We start from the raw sequence: 16,391 nt of genomic DNA, 5'->3' as shown, positions 1-16,391 counted from the left end.
TTCTTTTTAATGAGGCTGGCTAATGGTTTATCTATCTTATTAATTCTTCCAAGAACCAACTCCTGGTTTTGATGGATCTGTTCCACAGTTCTTCTGATCTCGAGTTTGTTGAGTTCTGCTCGAATCTTAATTAACTCTCTTCTTCTGCTTGGTGTAGGGTCGACTGTGTGCTTTTCTCTAGCTCCTCTCTGTGTAAGGTGAGCTTTTGTATTTGAGTTCTTTCCAGTATTTGAATGGATGCTTGTATTGTGATGTATTTCCCCCTTAGGACTGCTTTTGCTGCATCCCAAAGATTTGAATGGTTGTATCTTCATTCTCATTAGTTTCCATGAATCTTTTTAATTCTTCCTTAATTTCCTGGTTGACCCTTTCATCTTTTAGCAGGATGGTCCTTAACCTCCACCTGTTTGAGGTCCTTCCAAACTTCTTGTTGTGATTTGGTTCTAATTTCAATGCATTATGGTCTGAGAATATGCAGGGGACGATCCCAATCTTTTGGTATCAGTTCAGACCCGACTTGTGACCCAGTATGTGGTCTCTTCTAGAGAAAGTTCCATGTGCACTTGAGAAGAATGTGTATTCAGCTGAGTTTGGATGTAAAGTTCTGTAGATATCTGTGAAATCTATCTGGTCCAGTGTATCATTTAAAGCTCTCGTTTATTTGGAGATGTTATGCTTAGAAGAACTATCGAGTAGAGAAAGAGCTACACTGAAGTCACCAAGTATAAGTGTATTATTATCTAAGTATTTCTTCACTTTGGTTATTAATTGATTAAATATTTGGGAGCTCCCACATTCGGGGCAAATATATTGAGGATTATTAAGTCCTCTTGTCGGATAGATCCTTTAGCTATGATATAGTGTCCCTCTTCATCTCTCACTACAGTCTTCGGGGTAAATTTTAGTTTACCTGATATGAGGATGGCTACCTCTGCTTTCTTTTGAGAACCATTTGAATGGTAAATTGTTCCCCAACCTTTTATTTTCAGGCTGTATGTGTCCTTCTGTCTAAAATGAGTCTCTTGTAGACAGCAAATAGATGGGTCCTGCTTTTTTATCCAGTCTGAAACCCTGCGCCTTTTGATGGGGTCATTAAGCCCGTTCACGTTCAGAGTTACTATTGACAGAGATGAGTTTAGTGTCATCATGATATCTATTCAGTCCTTGTTTTTGTGGATTGTTCCACTGAACTTCTTCTTAAAGGGGAATTTTAAGAGTCCCCCTTAAAATTTCTTGCAGAGCTGGTTTGGAGGTCACATATTCTTTCAGTTCCTGCCTGTCTTGGAAGCTCTTTATCTCTCCTTCCATTTTGAATGAGAGCCTTGCTGGATAAAGTATTCTTGGTTGCATGTTCTTCTCATTTAGGACCCTGAATATATCCTGCCTGCCGTCTCTGGCCTGCCTGGCCTCTATGGAGAGGTCTGCTGTTACCCTAATACTCCTTCCCATAAAAGTCAGGGATTTCTTGTCTCTTGCTGCTTCAAGGATCTTCTATCTTTGGAATTTGCAAGCTTAACTATTAGATGTCGAGGTGTTGAACGGTTTTTATTGATTTTAGGGCGGGGATCTCTCTATTTCCTGGATCTGAATGCCTGTTTCCCTTCCCAGATTAGGAAAGTTTTCAGCTATTATTTGTTCAAGTACATATTCTGGCCTTCTGGCCCTTTTGGCGCCCTTGGGAACTCAATTGAACGAAAGTTTTTCTTCCTCAGGCTGTCGTTTATTTCCCTTAATCTATCCTCATGGTCTTTTGTTTGACTCGTTTTTCCTCAGTTTCCCTCTTTGCCATCAACTTGTCTTCTATGTCACTCACTCGTTCTTCCACCTCGTTAACCTTCGTCGTTAGGACTTCTAGTTTGGATTGCATCTCATTCGATTGATTTTTAATTTCTGCCTGATTGGATCTAAATTCTGCAGTCATGAAGTCTCGTGAGTCCTTAATGCTTTTTTCTAGAGCCACCAGTAGCTGTATAATAGTGCTTCTGAATTGGCTTTCTGACATTGAAGTGTAATCCAGATTTTGTAACTCTGTGGGAGAGAGGACTGTTTCTGATTCTTTCTTTTGAGGTGAGGTTTTCCTTCTAGTCATTTTGCTCAGTGCAGAGTGGCCATAAACAAGTAATTGGGAAATGGAGAAAGAGAGAGAGAAAGAAGGAAAGAAAAGAGAAAAAGAGAAAAAGGAAGAAAAAATAGAAGAAAAAGAGAAAGAAAAAGAAAGAAAGGAATAAAAAGGGTGGGGGAAGTAAAAAAACGAACAAACAAACAAACAAACCACGGGGGAGTATCTTCTGATACTGTATACTTTAAGTCCCTTGACTTCCCCTGGAACTTGTCCGGTCTAGCTTGTCTTCTGGGGGAGGGGCCTGCTGTGCTGATTTTCAGGTGTTAGCACTTGGGGGAGCTGCTCTGCCCCTGCCTGGTGTAGGGCTCAGTGGGGATTGTTTACCCCGTGAGGCCCCTGGAGGAACAACCCCAGTGGCTATGGCAGCTCTGGAGCCTGGAGTCAGCTCCCACAGTAACTACGGGGCTCTCTGCAGGGCCTGGAGGCTCCGGGGCGGGGCCGCTGATCTGCTCAGCTCGGGGCAGGAGCGTCCTTGCTGTCCTGGGCCCTCCCGGCTTCTGCCTGTCCCGGGGGAGGCCGGATCCTGGGCTGTGTCCCGGCGCCCTGTGCTCCGGGGCCTGCGCTGGTGGATTCGCGCTCCCGCCCCGCAGCCCCCTCCGCGGAGCCGCGCCCGAGTCCCTCCGAGCTGCTCCGGCGTCCCGCCGTGCGCGCTGCAGCCCTTAGGGAGCTCGGCGCACTCTCCCGGGGCGCAGGTGTCTGTTAGTGTCCCCGGGAGCCCGAGGGCATCCCCGCCCTCCTGGGTCCTGCTCCAACTCCCTGCGAGCCCCTTTCCGCCCGCCCGGGAAGGTTGGTGCAGCTCCTGCTCCTCCGGGACGGGGCTCTCCTGTCCTGGGGACACTCGCCCCGGCCTCAGCCCGGCTCCTCACGGGGCCCCTCCCCCTCGGAGGCCTTTTGTTCCTTTATTTCTTTTTCCCCGTCTTCCTACCTTGATAGAAGCGCGAACTCCTCTCACTGTAGCATTCCAGCTGGTCTCTCTTTAAATCTCAGGCCGAATTCGTAGATTTTCAGGATGATTTGTAGGTTATCTAGGTAATTTGGTGGGGACAGGTGATTTGGGGACCCTACTCTTCCGCCATCTTGCCCCTCCTTCCGAGTTTAATAAGTTCTTTGTAGATCTTGGAAACTAGCCCTTTATCTGATACATCATTTTCAAATATCTTCTCCCATTCTGTAGGTTGTTTTTTAGTTTTGTGACTGTGGAAACTTTTTTCATATACACCAGAGCTGAAAGCAATGAAAAAAATTTGCACACTGTTTTTTATACCAGATTTTTATTTTTTTATTTTATTTTTTATTTTTTTAAGAAGCAAAAGATGTATTTTAATGTAGTATGCTTGATTGTCCTTCACGGTCTTTTTTTTTTTTTTCAAACAGTGTTGCAAGGTTATTTGTTTTCTTTTTTTTAGATTATTTTTTTATTTTATTTTTTTAATAAATTTATTTTTATTGGTGTTCATTTTACCAACATACAGAATAACACCCAGTGATCATCCCGTCAAGTGCCCCCCTCAGTGCCCGTCACCCATTCACCCCCACCTCCCGCCCTCCTCCCCTTCCACCACCCCTAGTTCGTTTCCCAGAGTTAGGAGTCTTTATGTTCTGTCTCCCTTTCTGATATTTCCCACACATTTCTTCTCCCTCCCTTATATTCCCTTTCACTATTATTTATATCCCCCAAAGGAATGAGAACATACACTGTTTGTCCTTCTCCGATTGACTTACTTCACTCAGCATAATACCCTCCAGTTCCATCCATGTTGAATCAAATGGTGGGTATTTGTCGTTTCTAATGGCTGAGGAATATTCCATTGTATACATAAACCACATCTTCTTTATCCATTCATCTCTCTATGGTCACCAAGGCTCCTTCCACAGTTTGGCTATTGTGGACATTGCTGCAATAAACATCGGGGTGGGGATCCCTGGGTGGTGCAGCGGTTTGGTGCCTGCCTTTGGCCCAGGGCGTGATCCTGGAGACCTGGGATCGAGTCCCGCTTCGGGCTCCCGGTGCATGGAGCCAGCTTCTCCCTCTATGTCTCTGCCTCTCTCTCTCTCTCTCTCTCTCTCTCTCTGTGTGTGTGTGTGTGTGTGTGTGTGACTATCATAAATAAATTAAAAATTAAAAAAAAACTTAAAAAAAAAAACATCGGGGTGCAGGTGTCCCGGCGTTTCATTGCATCTGAATCTCTGGGGTAAATCCCCAACAGTGCAATTGCTGGGTCGTAGGGCAGGTCTATTTTTACTTTGAGGAACCTCCACACAGTTTTCCAGAGTGGTTGCACCAGTTCACATTCCCACCAACAGTGTAAGAGGGTTCCCTTTTCTCCGCATCCTCTCCAACATTTGTGGTTTCCTGCCTTGTTTTTTCCCCATTCTCACTGGTGTGCGGTGGTATCTCATTGTGGTTTTGATTTGTATTTCCCTGACGGCAAGTGATGCAGAGCATTTTCTCATGTGCATGTTGGCCATGTCTATGTCTTCCTCTGTGAGATTTCTCTTCATGTCTTTTGCCCATTTCATGATTGGATTGTTTGTTTCCTTGGTGTTGAGTTTAATAAGTTCTTTATAGATCTGGAAACTAGCCCTTTATCTGATACGCCATTTGCAAATATCTTCTCCCATTCTGTAGGTTGTCTTTTAGTTTTGTTGACTGTATCCTTTGCTGTGCAGAAGCTTCTTATCTTGATGAAGTCCCAATAGTTCATTTTTGCTTTTGTTTCTTTGCCTTCGTGGATGTATCTTGCAAGAAATTACTGTGGCCGAGTTCAAAAAGTGTGTTGCCTGTGTTCTCCTCTAGGATTTTGATGGAATCTTGTCTCACATTTAGATCTTTCATCCATTTTGAGTTTATCTTTGTGTATGGTGCAAGAGAGTGGTCTAGTTTCATTCTTCTGCATGTGCATGTCCAATGTTCCCAGCACCATTTATTGAAGAGACTGTCTTTCTTCCAGTGGATAGTCTTTCCTCCTTTATCGAATATTAGTTGACCATAAAGTTCAGGGTCCACTTCTGGGTTCTATACCAGCTTTTTATAAAATGACCAGACTTGAGGTAAGAAAAATGTCCTTCATCATTATGTATATTTGTAGAGGGTGATATTAATCAATATTGAAAGGAAATATGTTGTGAAGTTCAAAAATATGCATGAATAAATATTATTTGCACATTTCTTAGGGAAGAAGAACATGTAACAGGCTACATTCCACTGGAATTTCATTGTAATTTGGAAGAGGCCAGAATCTAGAGATGGTAAGGAGGCCAGTGGTTGACGGCAGGTGGAGGAAGGAAGAGGGTGAGTGTGTAAGGTGACTTTATTTGTGGTAACATCACTCTCCTACACTGTACTGTGGCAGCAGCTACACCACACTTCTCTGTTGTCACAGCTCAGTAAACTGTACTCTAGAGTGACAGCACCTTTGTGCAGGCAGAGAATGTCATCTAGGAGTCTGGGGTCTGTGACAGGTCACAGGGTGACATCATCCCATCCATGACTCCAAGGAGGTGTGACCCTGTGTCTCTGAAGGGGGATGTCTGGAAGGAGGGGACCTGAGGAAGATCAAACAGTTTGAAAAGGGAGCAACAAAGCTGCCTATGAGCCCCTTAGTCCAGATGACAGCATGTGCCCCCTGGGCTGAGGGGTCAGTATTTGTGATGTGTCAGAGACTTTACTGGAATTGGACCACAACCTCTAACGTCACAGATGGTGGGAGCCACTGTTGTCCCTTCAGGAACGGAAGGTCCTTTGTTGTGAGGATCTCAGCCTCTCCATAACCAATGTCAAGGTCCGACCTGCTCTTGTGGATCTGGTGACGACTGCAGGAGGTCCTTCAGCTAAAACACAGGAAACACTGAAAATTAAGGGTCGATTAATTATAAACCTTAAATTACAGAAGACACTTGGGGCCACAGAAGTCATCATAGACACAGAGCAAGTCTTGGCCTCCCCACCAGGAGTGTGGACAGAGGCTTAGCTGACAGAGGAAGGAGCTGGGGTCAGAGATAGTGATAGACGCAGAGAGAGACCAGGCTTCGGGGCCCCACACTGGAGTCCATGGGGGCAGCATATCTCATGTCTTTGTCTATCTGCTTCCTTCCCTGGGGACGTGCTGACCCCAAGCCTCACTCTAATCCTAGAGAAGAAGCAGGACAGTGGGGACACTTGGAGACAGTCCCTAGAGAGGAGCCACAGCAAAAGATTCTGAACCATTTGGGGCCATGAGGTGCAGCCTCAGGAAGGCTAAGTTTGACCTTGGTATGGCCTGTCCTCCATGCACAATAGGTAGGGGACCCAGAGCACTGGAGGCAATGGAGCTCTGCTCTGGGGTCCTGTCAACTCATCTCATTCAGGGCGGATCAGGGCTGGGGTTCCAGGGGACTTGTAGCCTGTTCCTGGGGTCCGTGGGATCCTTGCAGCTGGGAAGGCAGCCCCTGTGTGTGTCTAGGTCCAGGGTCCACTTGCTGTCAGCCCCAGGCTCCCAGACCTTAGGGGGCCTTCCCAGGCCCTTTCCATGACAGACATCAGGAAGCCGGATTGGCAGTGGGGAGCAGTGACCAGAATGCAGTGCTCCTCCCCCAGGGGGATGAAGGGATGAGAGAGATCCCCAGCTTTACCTCCCTATGGCTGTGATTCTGGGGGTGTGCAGGAGGGTGCAAAGTTTAGGGTTCTTCTCCATCCTCACTTCTTCATGACATCTGATGTCCCGGGCGCTGCAGCCAGACCCTGGACATTCAGCTCATGCTCCTCCATGACTCCTCCTCCCCCTGGGGTGGAAAGGTTTGCAAACATCTCCCCTAACACATTCTCACTGTCCTCAGCCCTATGTGGAACATTCCCATCGGAGAGACAATGGGGGGCACGTCTCACTTCATCAGACACATGGCTCATCCCTGAGGACCCATAGCAGATGGGAAGCCCCACTACCCCAGACACTGCAGGGACGCTTCAGGGAAGCCCCGGGAGCCAGCCTGGAATGAGGGAAGGAGCTTGCAGGACTCCTGTCCCCCATCCTGCACCTGGGGAGGGGGCCCAGGGTTCAGTCTCAGGCTCCTGTCCCCTCTGCACAGCCACACTCACCCCAGGGTCTTCTCATGGGGCCTGCACACCAGCCTAGAGCCAGGGGCACTGCTCCTGCCTCTCAAGGTCAGGGTCCACCAATGCTGAGCTGGGAAATCAGTGTTTGTGCTCCTTTCCCAGATCTTCTACTCCTTCATGCACAGAGAAAACTCTCCCACCTGAGGCTCCCCTGCAGTGACAGCAGCACCCTCTGACGGGCCCATCAAAGCAGAGACCCCTGTTCTCACCATCCTCTTCTCCCTTCTCTCCCCCTTCCTCCTGATGCACAGCCCTGAGTGGCTCCTGGGAGCACAGCCTCCTGCATCGCCGCCTGCTATGTTCCTTCCTCAGTTGCTCTGCCCCGACCACAGAGCTTGTTCAGTCCTGCCCTGTTCTGTCCACCCTCCCGTTACCCTGACCCATCATCACCAGGTGGTCTTGCTCCTGTGAAGTCACTGACTCTCATCTTAGTTTGAAGATCTTCATAACCTGTTTTGATCTTTTCTTCTATGACTCTTTGTGCAGAATGCGGTCACTTCTCTCTTCAGATGAACCTGAAAGGCCCTCCTCTGAGCAGCTTCCTAAATGTCCTGGGGCGGGATAGGCTCAGTCTTTTGCATGATTTATGTTTTGTAGACATTTCCACACTCTCAGGAGTGATTATAGCTGGATGACTGTTCCCTCCATGTGGGATGCTCTCAATCACAGACAGTGTATCCATGTTCTTTACATCAGACCCCACAGGTGCTTCACCCAATCCTTCAGGTCACTGCTGAGAGCTGGTGACACAGCTCTGGATGTTAACGTCAGGACACTGAGGACCCTGAGAGGGACAGGTAACCCGCAGGGAGCACTGTGCATCCCCTTGGGCCCTGCAGGGGGATCTTCCCAGCTGGGGGTGCCCCCTAGGGCTGAGGGCTGTGTAGAGGCTCTGCTGCCCCTTCTGCCCCCTGGTGAGACCCAGCACCTGGGTGCCCTCAGGGCCTGGCAGAAGCTCCTGGGCAGGGTCCTCTGGGGGTTCCCACTGATGTTCCCTCCACCCCCTCCTGGGTCCACTCAGAGAAGGCCCTGCCCTCAGCCTCCTCTATCCTCTGTTCTCGGAAATCACTGATCAGAGGGAGTCTGAGAGATTCTGGAAGGGGCACAAATTTGTATAAACAGCACCCTCATTTGCCTGGAGACAGTAGGGAGGATAAGACAAGACTGGGACAGCCCTGCTTCACTGTGGGGGTCAGAGCCAGTGTCAACATGGCCTGGACTCCTCTTCTCCTCCTATTCTCTCTCTGCTAATATTTGGCACCATCTGACTTCTGTGGGAGCTTCACAGATATTATCATCTCCTAAGAAACTCCCACCTAAATGCCCCATCTCCTGTGAGTGTCTGTGTTTGCAGTGTCCCTTTTCCAGCCAGGGCTGACCCAGCCACACTCCCTCTCTGCATATCAGGGAGCAACAGCCACACATACCTGCACCCTGAGTGGTGGCTTCAGTGTTGGCAGCTGCCATATATACTGGATCCAGAAGAAGCCAGAGAGCCCTCCCTGATGTCTCCTGTACTGCTACTAAGACTCAGATAAGGCCTCAATGTCCCCAGCCCTACTCTGGATCCAAAGACACCTCGCCCAAGGTGGGGCTCCTGCTCATCTCTGGGCTGCAGGCAGAGGACAAGGCTGTCTCTACCTGTATAATATGGCACAGTGTTCTGGTCACAGGGACACACAGAGGAGGATGTGGGGCAACACCTCAGCCTGCCAATGGCCTTGGACTCTTGTCTTTCAATTTAAGAGAACATGAATACACACTGATTTTACTTGGAAGTAGATTCTGGATGAGAGTGTTTTTCCTCCTAATTTCTTATTCCACCTTTTCGAACTCCCAGAGGAAATAAAAACGGACAAGGAAAAGATACAAAAGTATTCCTAGTGATCCAGATGGAAAATTAGAGCCTGTTGACCTGGTGGTTCTTATCTCTTCCCAAATCATGTCTACTTAATGGTCAGAGCACTGGGCCCATCCCAACAGGTTGAAAGTTCTCCTCAGCTAGTCTCTGCCTTTCCAACCATCAGAGCAGAGACCTCCTCATCCCTCCCAGGCCCCTTTTCTCAGGACGGGCCATGGCTCACTGAGTCCCAAGGATGAAGTACTAGGATGTGAGTTGCTGTGTGAGAACCAGGCCCAGGAGGAATTCCAGGCACAGAGCTGTGTACTTGAGGCACATCTGTGACATCAGCAATGTGGTTAGGCATGGGGGATTTTGGGTCCTGAAAAGTTGTAAAAACCCCGAGCCTGCTCCAGGGACACTAAGTAAGAGCTCCAGTGGATGTGACTTCCTACAGCTGACACCACTCAGGACCGTGGGCATCCTCAGATCCCCCAGTGCCTGCTTGTGGCCTTCTCTCCTCCAGTACACAGTGGAGGTTTGCAACAGTCCTGGGTGGAGGGGGATGGCTTGGATGTCTGGGGAAGAGGAATCTGAGTGTTTTCTGAAAGTCCCTGTGCCCGTGAATCTGTTGTGAAGACTCAAATGTAGAATTCTCGTTTTGCGGAGGGGAGAGCAGTGAAATGGGGGTAACTATAATAAGAGCTCTCTGGGAGAAGCCCTGAGTTGTGAGCTAGCACAGCCTTGAATGAGCTTCCAGGCTACAGCCTGATTTTCTGCCACTAGCTCTGTAAGCTTGGCCTCCTTAACACTGGGTTCCAGGTTGAGGAGGAATCATTATCAGTGTCACTCACTTGGCTTGAATCATCATGTCCCGAGAGCTACTGCTACGTGGGGAAGTGAGATAAATATCTCCCCTCCACTTCTGTCTGACTCCCTGCTCCCCTGTCATCACCTAAGTCCCATGCCATCTCAAGTGGTACCTTCCTCCATTACTGCTATTAAAAGCCAAGTAGAGGCTCTATGACAATCTCTCCCTGTCTTGCTTGTCTCTTCATACAGGCCTGGTCAGTCTGTGTTCAGGAGAAAATAGCGGCTCACTCAACGTGGTGTCGGTGAGGAGGGGATGCCAAGAAGCGCAAGAGTCCAACCTGTGTCACCAGCAATCCAGTTAGTTTCCTGCCACCCCCCCCCCTTGGATATCTTCTCTTGTGTCCATGGATTTCCTCGTCATTCCCTGAGCTCTGGAAACTTAGCTGAGATGGGTTGATATCTTTCTTCTCAAATTATATTCCCTCTCAAATCCATTATGTGGGATGATTATGACAAGCATTATTTTTCACCTAAACCTTGGTCTCCAGTCCTATTATCATAAAGCATCTCAATATTCTCAGACAATTTCCAGAAAGTCCCACTTTCCTTCAGGGTCAGTGTATGAAGCATTTTCCAATGCACTGAATCAGGGCCCAGGATGTTGTAGATAATAGGCCATAGAGCCCTTCTCCAGTAGTGGAGGAAGGATCTATACCAAAGGGAGTTTGTGTCCATATATACTAACATTATTTTCATATCTGTTTTTATATGCAGGACAAATATTAACTTGACTAAAAAGTCATAAATATGCCATTGATACAGAGGAAAATATTGAGTTGCAAAGAATACAACAATAAGATATTAAAACCCAGATAGAGATGCAAGATATACCCATTCCCAACCGACATTATATTTTCAAGGCAAAGACAACAGGAGAGCCCAGAGCCTGTCCCTGTGGGTGAGAGAACCTATTGGGAGACCCTCATACAACTAGAGCAGCAGCAATGAACACAGTACCATGTAAGAGGATCTCTGTAATGACTTTGGACCTAAGAGCCCTCAGGGCAATTATGTACTTAATGTTGGCTTAGATAATCCTGGATGGATAATCACCCAGGGCAGTTGGCAGAGGCCAGCCCAGTGCCAGCTTTTACTGAGATATCTGCAGAGGTGACAAGTAGATGTGGGGACTTGGGACCCAAACACCTTGGTTCTGTCCTCACTCCCTTGGGTGTGAATAAATGTCTTTATTGGAAGCTGGGTCTGCAATTGTGGAGTGGTGGGCACAAGAGCTCCACTTATTGGTCTCTGAACTCCCTTCAAAAGAGATTTGCCTTTAATTAAATTTCACTGATATTGGCATACATCAGGATCCCTTTGAGAGTGAGACTCAGCAGTATCATGGGCAGGACTAAAGGATCCTGGTACCTAGAAATGAGACTTAGTGAGGTGGAGACACCAGCTCACTCTCAGGGTTTGGGTCATGGTGAGGTGTGTGCCCTGGACCAGCACGGGGCGCTGTGGGACTGCCTCGTGGTCTCTAAGCAGCTCATTAGTGAGAACCATTCAAATAGCCTGGGCCTTGAGGCCTGGCCCAGTGCTCCCTGATGGGACTCAGCAGCTGTGTCCCCTCTGTCCTGGCAGAGATTCCCCAGGGGACTTGTGTGTTGTCTCAGCAGGTGCTTCCTCCCAGAGCTCTCCCCAGGGCTGCAGCAATGCCCATCCTCCTCAGTATGTGGTGCGAGCTCAGCTCCAGCCTCAGGGCTCATGGAGGGTTGGGCAGTCAGTGGGTGGAGCCCATGTGCATGGACAGTCTCTCCTGTGGCAGAGGGTGGTGGAGAAAGTGCACCTGAGCAGCCCAGCCCACATTGTGGATCAGGAGCCAGGTCACCATGTCTGGACTTCTGTCCTCTTGGTGTTCCTGTCTCACTGCACAATTAGGAACAGGCCTCAGGGATCATCCTGAATCACTCCTCTGGTTCAGAACCTAGAGAAAATTTACTTTGAACCTAGCTATTGCCTTATGTGTCTCTGCATCTGTAGGTTCCCTGTCCCAGCCTGTGCTGACCCAGCTGCCCTCCCTCTCTGCATCCCTGGGAACAAACTCCAGATGTACCTACACCCTGAGCAGTGACACCAGCTACTAAACATACTTCTCAAGGAGAATACAGGGTGCCTTCCACAGTACTTCCTGTACTACTACTCAGACTCAAGTGCATGATTGGGATTTGGGGTCCCAGGCACTTCTCTGGATCCAAAGATGCCTCCTGCTGATCTCTGGGCTGCAGCCGGGGGACAAGTCTGACTGTCACTGTGCTACAGATCATGGCAGTGGAAGCAGCTCCCGATACTCACAGTGTCTCAGATAATGAGGGAGTGAGACAAATGTCTGGATCTAAAAATCCAGAAGAAACTTACCTGGAGAGACAGAGCGGGGTGGTCTCTTCTGCGTGATGACCTATCCTTCCACAGGTAACGGACACAGCCTTGTAATGCACATAAAGTAAGAGAAAATGATAGATCCCAGGAAGATACAGACAGAGGAGGAACCAGAACGCAATGGCACGTCACCACTCAATGTGGAGAAGATGAAAAGGAAGAAATACATTGTCTACAACTGAACTTGTGGACTCCAAACATTCATCCACAATCATATCTATCATCTCATTCCATAGAGTGTGACCTCTTGTCACAACTGATACATCCATAGCAGGTATATTGACCACAACCCTGGTCACAGTCACAGTCTCCTGTCTCTGAACCATCTCCACATGAGCTTGGACTAGATCCTGAGGACTCTCCTTGACCACATCCCTACCCCCTCCCTCCTCTTCTCCCCTCTGCTCCCCTGTCCCTCAGGCTTCAGTCTCTACGTCTGGCTCCTCAGTTCTGAGTTCTGTCTGGCTGGACATGTTTTTACAGAAGAAAATAAACTTATATGATGGAAAACAGAAATCACGCAACTAGGTATTTCTCTAAATGGATTATTATATCGCACAGGAATATGAACTCATATGTTTATTGTTTATTTATGTATGATTGCCATGATATGAAGAAAAAACACATACATCCTTTAAAAGATGAATGGACAGGGAAGCCCGGGTGGCTCAGCGGTTTAGTGCCTCCTTCAGGCCAGGGTGTGATCCTGGAGACCTGGGATTGAGTCCCAGGTGAGGCTCCCTGCATGGAGCCTGCTTCTCCCTCTGCCTGTGTCTGTCTCTGCCTCTCTCTGTGTCTCTCATGAATAAATAAATAAATTTTTTACAAAATAAATAAACCCTGCTAAGTTACTCTGTGGATGGAGGCCCAAGGAGGAAAAATGGACACATGATGTCACTCCACAAGCCCTGGAATTCTGACTCCGTAAGCTGTTAACAGGTCTGTTTTCAAATGAGTTCTCAAGGCCTACAGAAAATCCTCTCCCAGGAAAAGGGCTTTGGGACACTTGCCCTTTAAAATCCAGAATCAACTTCATGGAGAACCATCCCTCACGAGAAGTCATAAGAGGGACAGGAGGTCATTGCTTCGTTTTTTGCTCATATCAAACACACACACACACACACACACACACACACAGCTCTCTCCACTTTCTGAGGTTAAGCTGTGCTGCACTTTGCACTTTCTGGACTTCTTGTCCCTCCATAAGTCAGGGTCAACCTGTGCTCACCCAGCCGTCCTCAGTGTCACAGTCTCCAAGAATCAGAATCCCTATCAGAGGAGACCCCCGGGACATCAAGTGTGACTGGGGTCCTGTCACCAGGGCGGCCAGATGTGCCCTAACACCTGCAGTCCTGGGATGAGGCTGATGCTCGGGATTCCCAGGGGGAATCTCTATCCCCATGGGCAACTCAGCCTCAACCATCTCTGGTCCCCAGTCACTGCCTGAGGCTGATCAGTACATTGACTCTGGGACCCCAGCCTCAGCGCTGCTCCACCGAAGCTCAATGCTCCTGGGGATGTAGGACACCCCCTCCCTGTGCGCTCAGGGCTGCCTATCACTCCTTCAGTCACCCCAAGGACACCTCCTTCCAGGCTGGACCTTGCTAAATCTTCTGTCCCAAGTTAGGACCAAAGGGTCTGTGAACTCAGGGACATGGTCCCCTCATCTCCACCTCTCCACCACTCAAAGGGGACTTTTGATAGAAACTCTGGGTCCAGATGGATTTTGCAAGTAGAACCTCATTGTCCTACTCATGGATGGCTGAATGAGCAATTGCTCTGTCCTGAACATGCTGGACCCAGTCCCCTGCTGTGCCCCACCCCAGATATGAGAGGGACCCTGAATTGCTCATCCTGGAAGCTCATCTATATTTGGGAATTCAGCATGCAGATGGCTGTGAAGTTCATACAACAGGGTCCTCATGGGGGCTCATGGGCACCACTTCAGGCTTTCCTTCCTGCAAAACCAGACCCATGATACAGTCTTAGGAAAAACAGATAAGAAGTGATTTTATAAAATGTTCATAGGGATGCCAGGATGCCTCAGCGGTTGAGCTCTGCTTTAGGCTCAGGGCCTGATTCTGGAGTTCAGGGATTGAGGCCCATATTGAGATCCCTAAGGGGAGCCTGCTTCTCCCTCTGCCCATGTCTCTGCCTCTCTCGTTTTCCTTTTCTGTCATGAATAAATAGATAAACTCTTTTTTAAAATGTTTATAGATGTCTATTCAAATGAAAACCAGTCTTTCCATTTTCTTTGTTCTGTGCTGATGATTTTAACCACAATTTCCATGCACATTCTCCCTGCAATAGACATAGATCTGGGAACAATATATTAATGATTCCACCTGCATCTTCACAGTGACATCATCATTGATTGTCAATCACTGTTATTGAGAAGAGTTTCTAAAAAAGAACATTCATCCAATTTATGTGCACGGTTGGTTGGTCAAGGGGGTGATCAAATGCAATCTCTTCCTCTGGATTCTTGTCAGAAATTCTCCAGCTGTCACAACTTCCCTGATAAAATATCCTGACACATCTGTCCCTGGTGCTCTGAAGTCAGTGCCATCCTTACATGGCAATGTTGGGAGGACAAATCCTAGGAAGGAGTCACTGCCCACAGGGTGGGGAGAACTAATATTTAAAACAGGTGAAAACAGTAAGATATGACAATGATTTTCAGTGTGTAACCTTTCCAAGAATGCACATGAGGGCTTCCACCCACAACCTGGAGATGCTCCCTCCATGTGTCCTCGGTATTTCAGGAAACTCAGAGACAGTGAGGGCTGCAACCAGGAGGATCATAAAGGAGGAAGGTCTCAGCGTACTGCATAGAAAAGGTCACGTGTAAAAGGGGACCCATTGCTCCTCTGGATGAGACAGTGATGTCAGAGGATTTGGTGTAGAGACACAACCTCAGTCCTGAATGGCCCATGAACAGCCGACAGAGCCGTGGATATTTTCACACCGAGCAATGAGTGAAGCCTAAAATCTACACTGTGTGATGGGTGGCCATTTAAAGGGACACATGTCATGCATGGTGTGGTAGTTTCTGGATATCAGAAGGAGCTTGAGGCTTATTTCTGAAGGATCAGGCTTGATTAGAGCTGGGAACACATCCTGACCCTGCCTGTGCCCTCTGATCAGGGCTCACAGCTGGGACCTCCCCAACACAGCCCCAAACAGCCCCTCCCCTGTCTACCCTCCTGACATCCTCAGGCAGAGGGACCTGACCCAGGACCAGGGAGGGGTCAGAGAGCTGGGGTCTCATTTGCATGGGAGGCCCCCTCCCTCTCTCAGAGGATGAAGAGGGGAAGGGAGAGATGAGGGGAGGCTCTGCTCAGCTGTGGGACCACAGAGGCAGGATCAGTGATGACCTCCACCATGGCCTGGTCCTCTCTCCTCCTCACCCTCCTCGCTCACTTCACAGGTGATTGGATGTGGGGACAGTGAAGGGAACCTGGGAGGACACGTGGTTCCCTGCTTCCTTCTCTTATCTCCAGACCCCAGCATCACCCTCTCTGTGTCTCTCCCCCTTGCAGGTTCCTGGGCCCAGTCTGTTCTGACTCAGCCGGCCTCAGTGTCCGGGTCCCTGGGCCAGAGGGTCACCATCTCCTGCACTGGAAGCAGCTCCAACATTGGTAGAGATTATGTGGGCTGGTACCAACAGCTCCCTGGAACACACCCCAGAACCCTCATCTATGGTAATAGTAACCGACCCTCGGGGGTCCCCGATCGATTCTCTGGCTCTAAGTCAGGCAGCACAGCCACCCTGACCATCTCTGGGCTCCAGACTGAGGACGAGGCTGATTATTACTGCTCTACATGGGACAACAGCCTCAATGTTCCCACGGTGCTCCAGGCCTTGGGGAAGTGAGACAAAAACCCACTTACCCATCTGCAAAGTGAGTGAGCGCCTCAGCAGCTGCCTGCTTAGGCTCCCCCTGGGTTTCTGCTTATTTTATGCTGGATGCCCTGGACCCAGATACATCCTGGGACCCACCTGGGAATGTTGGCTCCTTTGTTCTCTGTGTCCTCAGAGGAGCCCCATTTGTAAAAAACAAGTCTCAGATGAAAGAGAAAGT

General features: G+C 48.7%; 1 gene segment (V, D, J or C); it reads left to right on the top strand.

Moving 5' to 3' along the window:
• Positions 1 to 15,665: 15,665 nt before the first annotated feature.
• On the top strand, positions 15,666 to 16,183 carry LOC129508281 (probable non-functional immunoglobulin lambda variable 1-50). The segment is given in 2 exon segments: positions 15,666 to 15,736; positions 15,849 to 16,183. Coding segments are annotated over 2 exon segments (393 nt in total).
• Positions 16,184 to 16,391: the final 208 nt, after the last annotated feature.

Source organism: Nyctereutes procyonoides, unplaced genomic scaffold, assembly GCF_905146905.1.
Source record: "Nyctereutes procyonoides isolate TBG_1078 unplaced genomic scaffold, NYPRO_anot_genome, whole genome shotgun sequence".
Classification (NCBI taxonomy): domain Eukaryota; kingdom Metazoa; phylum Chordata; class Mammalia; order Carnivora; family Canidae; genus Nyctereutes; species Nyctereutes procyonoides.
Note: the sequence above shows the minus strand (reverse complement) of the source record. Positions and strands in the feature narration are given on the sequence as shown.